General features: G+C 33.6%; 1 protein-coding gene across 2 annotated transcripts in view; it reads left to right on the forward strand.

The window, feature by feature from the left end:
* The window catches only part of Cep85l (centrosomal protein 85 like), a 176628-nt gene that overhangs the window by 137483 nt on the left and 32928 nt on the right, over window positions 1-6217 (forward strand). The window contains exons 6-8 of one of the 2 annotated variants that reach the window (XM_017798871.2): window positions 620-799; window positions 2699-2851; window positions 4905-5059. In XM_017798871.2, the coding sequence (XP_017654360.1) occupies window positions 620-799; window positions 2699-2851; window positions 4905-5059 (488 nt within the window). The remainder of the gene's footprint in view (window positions 1-619; window positions 800-2698; window positions 2852-4904; window positions 5060-6217) is intronic. The other variant, XM_029564808.1, reaches the window with a different exon arrangement.

Here is a 6217-nt window from a genome sequence, read left to right on the forward strand (position 1 = left end):
AAGTTGTTTCTTATATATAGAATTGAATTTCTACCTTTCGACAAAGTATTAGTTTTTAACAGACCTAGTTCAAGTTCATCTCTGTAACACCTTCCTATTACCACTGCATATAAAACTATCTTAGCATTTTAGTTTTGAATGTCTGCTTTGGATCTTTTTCTGTGACACACTAGTTTACTTGTGGGACCTTGTTTAATTAGAATCATTCTCACAGTGTCTAATATATGAACTTTGTAAATATATATTTTTATTTTCCTAAAACCTTTTCTTCTTCTATAAGATGGTGTGTAATGCATTATTTACTTTTCTAAGTATACTTTTAAGCTAAATAGTAGCTGCCTTTTGTTAAACTGCTGTGTGCCAAGAACTTGCATGCTTTATTTTTCAACAACCATTGCAAAGTGACTTTGTATTTTATAGAGGAGAGAATCAAGACTTAGCGATACAGTTTACTTTAACCATGATATATGCCTAGGAAGCAGGAGAGTTAGGACTTAGCCCAAGGCCAGTTTGTTCTTAATGCTTATGGGTATTCATTGCACTGTAATCCTTTTCCATTTTCTTTTCATTTGTTCAAGTCAAGTAAGCTTCTAAAGAGTTATCAATTTTTTCCCAATAGCCACGATATGAGAGCAGTTCAGTCCAGACTCCATTTTCAGAGCAGTCATTGCCCCATCCCCAACATGAAGATCTGGAGCAAAAACTAGCATCTACTGAGAAAGAAATTTTACAGCTCAATGAGTTTCTCAAACAAAAATTAAACCAATTTAGTGAAGAGAAGAAGAAACTGGAGGAAAAGGTAAGTATATTGAGTAAGATTGTAGTGGGTCTACAACATTTCTTCAACAAAGAATATTTGTCTGCTGTTTACCCTGTTCCAGGTTACACATTTACATTAATTAGTATTATGTCTACTAATTTTTGAGAAATCCTGTGCTATCTGCAAAAATTTAAGAATTTTCCTAAGGAATAAAAATATACCTTTCTAGGGTTGGAGAGATGGCTCACTGACTGCTCTTGCAGAGGACCTGGGTTTGATTCCCAGCACCCACAAGGCAGTTAAGAACCGTCCTTAACTCCAGTTCTGGGGGAATCCAACACCCTCTTCTGATCTCCGTGGCATTGCATGACATGGATGTACTCACATACATGCAGGCAATACACTGTACATATAAAATAAAAATAAAAAAAATACTTTTCTAACTCGTAGTGAAACTTTTAAAGTCAGTTGCCTATACCAGTGACTGTTTTCCTTTTCCTTATTGGTTTGCCATACCCTGTTTCTTGGCCTCATTGAACATAAAGTATTGGAAAATGAAGCAAAACTGATTTTATTTCATAAGGACATTACCTCGTGTTATTAAGTTGAAGCTCTTGATTCCATCTGAATAAGTAACTTTCATGTCGTGTATATGTGATTTTTGTATCTAAAAAAAAAAAATCCATGATTCACAAGTGAAAGAAAACGTTCAATATTTATATTTCTGAGTTTTGCCTGTTTTAATGAATACTGTCATCTCCACTTGCATTCATTTTCCTGATAATGACATTTCATTCTTTATGGCTGAATTAAGCTCTATTGTGTATATATACCACATTTTCTTCATCCATTTATTTGTTGATGGACAGCTAGACTAATTCTGTAGATTGGCTATTGTGTATAAGGCTGTAATAAGCTTGGGTGTGTAGTATCTCTGTGGTATGCTGGTATGTTGACTTAGAATCCTTCAGGTTTATGCTCAGGAGCTGTATAGGCTGGTTCATATGGCAGTTCCAGCTTTAGTTTTATGAAAAACCACTATATGGAAATCCACTGTGGCTAATTTACATTTCATTTCTACCAGCAATGTGTGTGTGTGTGTGTGTGTGTGTGTGTGTGTGTTGTCTTTCCCCCACATCCTCCCAGCTTTTTTTGTTATTTTCTTTATGAAAGCCATTCTGACCAGAGTGAGAGGGAATTTCACTGTAGTTTTAATTTATGTTTCCCTGATGGGCTAAGGGTGGTTGAACCTTTTTTTTAATATATATTTATCATTTATTTATACTTCATCTTTTGAAAACAGTCTGAAATTCCTTGAAGTTGAAACAAAACATAGACAAAAGTACTAATTATTTTCATTTTATGTGTATGAGTGTATTGCCTGCATGCATATAAGTACATCCATGTCATGCAGTGCCCACAGAGGTCAGAAGAGAGTGTTGGATTCCCCTGGAACTGGAGTTCCAGGAGCTCTTAACCACAGAGCCCTCTCTTCACCACCCCCCCATAGCTTTTCTCAATTCAGAATTGTAGTGAGATATTTTTGAAGTTATTTTAAACATCTTTAAACTACACAGTTTAAGCATGAGCATAACATTACTTAAATAATAAAGATATGGATAGCTTTGTCCAAATTTGTATATGTGTAGGCAATAAGAATTTTTATCATTGTTGCCACTTGGCTTACTATGATCTATAAATGTCATCAGTTGTAAAAGCAAACAGATATATCTCCCCGACTCTTTATTTCAGTGATAGAAAGGTTTGGGAGGAAAAAGAACCTTGAAATGAAATAATACAGATTTTAGCTGTGTTGTTGGTGATCTTCACTATAGACTCTGAGACTCTTCAATAAAATTCAGCGATACCCAAGATTGAAATGTTTGTTTTGTAATTTTTAATGACTCAAAACAACTGAAGATTCATATTTTTCTTTAGCTGAAAACCAGAGATAGATACATCAACAGCCTGAAAAAGAAGTGTCAGAAGGAAGCTGAACAAAATAAAGAAAAGCAGAGAAGGATTGAGACCTTGGAAAAATATCTGGCTGACCTTCCAACTCTAGATGATGTACAGAGTCAGAGTCTACAGGTAATAGGATAAAATACTCATCTTTTAAATGCATGCTATTTTACACTAATGTTTTTAGGACTTAGATATTTAGAAATTAAATATATATTCCGTTAATGCTTCTAGAATTTTAATTGAGTCATAAACTGTTCATTAAGCATGAATTGTCAATATGTGATTGACTTCCTAATAAACCTATGTGGTAAATGTCTTAATTGTGTGTGTGTGTGTGTCTTTTTTGAGACAGGGTCTCCCTGTAGGCCCATCAGACCTGGCACTCAATCTGGCCTCAATCTCTCAGAGATTTGCCTGCTTCTGCTTCCCAAGTTCTGAGACTAAAGGCATGCACCACCATGCCTGGCTTAACGTTCTAATTTTAAACTTTATTTTTTATTTATTATTCTATGTTGGGGAGCATGCCTATGCCAAGGCATGTGTAAGCATCAGAGGACAACTTTGTGGAGTTGGTTCTGTCCTTCCACCTTCATGTGGGATCCAGGGATCAAATCCCGTTATCAAGCTTGTGCTGCAAGTACCATTATCTGCTGAGCCATCTTACTAGCCCTTAATTTTTCAATTTTTAAAAGGTAGTAGTTCTAAATCAGTCTATAAACTCTGTCCCATAAACACTCATTCTGGCTTTCTCCAGTGTTCTCTGGGATTCAAGATGCTTCAAAATCTTTTGTTAAGTATCTTTATAGATGTTCATTTTTTTTATTGTTCTTAATCTTGCTATAATTTTTTTCTAAATACCTTGATCTGTAACCTCTGTTAAAGATCTTCTGTTCATTCCTCTACTTCTATTTTTCTTTCTTAAAACCTAATCCAAAGTTTTTCCACCAACTCTGGTAAATGCTACCTTCTTGAAACATTATGAATTCCTTATATTTCTTTAGTCTTTTCTGTCATTCCAAGCCAGGGATCCTCAACCTTGACACTAATGACATTCGGGGGACAGGGAGAGGGGCAGGAATTGTTTTGTGATATTGGTCTGTCTTGTGCATTGAAGGATGCATAGTTCTTAGAATCAGTCCTTCTGGCCTCTATCTACTAAATGATCATAGTACTGCTTCTCTCTCCCAAACTGAAAATGTTAACATGTATTTTTTATGTATTTTGAAGTTTCCTATGGGAGGTAAAAATCCCCCCCACTTGAGAATCTATATAATTCAAGGATTGCTATTCTGTGTACTCTAGGTTCTTTATAGACAAAAATTCTATATTTTATGTCAATTTATAAGAGCTAAAACTAAGAGAGATTAAATATAGGAAGGTGCTTAAGGACCATAGGAGATTGCATGAGCAGGAACAGGCAGCAATATAGATTTAAAACAAAGAGAACATACCACTTTACACCCATTAGAATGGCTACTACCAAGAGTCATGGTGTTCATACACCCTGTGTATAACAGTGTTATTTACAGTAGTCAAAACATGGAACAGTGAGGTGTGCATGAGTGGGTGGTTAAAACAAAAGATGATGCATATAAAATGGTCTATTATGGGCTCTTAAAAAGGAAGGAAATTTTGACACATGCTTCAGCATGGATAAACCTAGAGAGCATGTTATTAAGTAAAACAGTCCAGGCACAAAAAGGCAAATATTGTATGATTATATTTACATGAGGTCCAAAGGCACTCAAATTACAGAGACAAAGTAGAAGTGTGGTTGCCAGGGAAGTATGAACAGTGGTTGGGAAGTAATTTAATGGGTACAGAGGTTAGTTGTATAAATTGAGTTCTAGGCTTGAATGTACCTAATGCTAAGGAATTATGTATTTAGATATGGCTAACATGTTAAATTTTATTGTTTGTTTTATAATACTTAAACATAGAATTTAAAAAAATAGTAAAAAGTATTATGAACCTTTCTGCCTTCTAGAAAATTTTATCTAATCTTTCTCATATTCCCATTCTCTTAACTCTCACATAAAGAGATAGCGTTTAAGTTTTCTAGATAAAATGAAGATAGAATGATTTTAGCAATGTCTGTTAATTCTTTAGAATAGTGGTAATTTTCATGGAAATATATTCAGTACTACATGCATTACAGAGTATAAAAAATTTTCCTTAGCTGCAGGTTCTTGAAGAAAAGAACAAGAATTTACAAGAGACTTTGATAGATACAGAAAAAAAGCTTGAGGAGATTAAAAAGCAATGTCAAGATAAAGAAGCACAGTTACTATGCCAGAAAAAGAAAGAGAAGGAGTTAGTAACTTCAGTTCAGAGGTAAGGAAACTTTCCAAATCTTTGACACTATTTTAAAGTTGGTAATATTTTCATAAGCCGTGTTTCATTTAAAAATATATTAATCATAATTACCTTATTCTCCATAGATATGTACTATATGATTTCATTGAAGTTGATTGTTTAGTTGTAATTTAATATTTTGAAGCACTACACCAACATCTTACCAAAAATTTTAGGTGAGAATAGTAGAAGAAGGAGCAGACAAGAACCACCCAACAACTGAAGACTCAAAGTAGGAATACAAACTCTTGATGGCTTTATCAAAGCAAGTGAGAATTCTAAATAAAAAGTAACTTATGAAATACTTCGCACTTCCTACAAGACTTGCACCAAGGGGAAGTGATGGCTTATTTCTTCACTCTGAATGACAGGTTGCTTTGTGCTTTCTAAATCTGCTCATACATCTCCTTGCCTCATTCCTCTTTAAAAGCAATACAGTTAGAAACTACAGTGAATAGCATTTGTCAGGTTGTATTCAGACTTGGAAATTATTATTGGATACCTAAAAAAAAATTTTAAACCTATTATATGCATAAATTGGTATTCTTGTTCGTAAACTTAAACCCTAATATCAACCTTGAATAGGTCTAACTATTTTGACAAGTAAAATAGTGAAACAAGAAAACGCTGAGTTCAGGAAATATATTCCTCATGATTATATCAGTTATAAACTCATTATATTCTATCAGTTATAAACTTTATATTCAGGTTCTATATAAAAATCCATCAGATTCTATGTTAATTCCATGTTAATATTGCTTTACTGTTTTAAAATCTTAAATATACTTAATTTACTTATTTTCTCTTCAATTTCAGTACAGAGAAATCTCTGATTTCTATTCCTAAAGTCAGCTCTAAAAACAATCATAGTTTTGATTTTGTTTTTATCCTAGATTTTTCTTTCTTACACTTTAATTTCTCTTTTATGAATTCATATTTTATATGTATTGTTTAATCTTCAGAATTTTTTCTTTAGTCTTAAAACAGTTTTCTGATCACTAATTCCAGCATTTTATCTTTGTTGACTAAAATGAAAGCAATCTGTTTGTTTTATAGACCACTGTTGTCATAGGAGACTTAAAGTGTGGGGCCGAGGAACAGAATTAGCAAATCCTGAAAGCAAATACCATTTTGTCC

The sequence above is a fragment of the Nannospalax galili genome, unplaced genomic scaffold (genome assembly GCF_000622305.1).
Source record: "Nannospalax galili isolate Female #2095 unplaced genomic scaffold, S.galili_v1.0 scaffold417, whole genome shotgun sequence".
Classification (NCBI taxonomy): Eukaryota; Metazoa; Chordata; class Mammalia; order Rodentia; family Spalacidae; genus Nannospalax; species Nannospalax galili.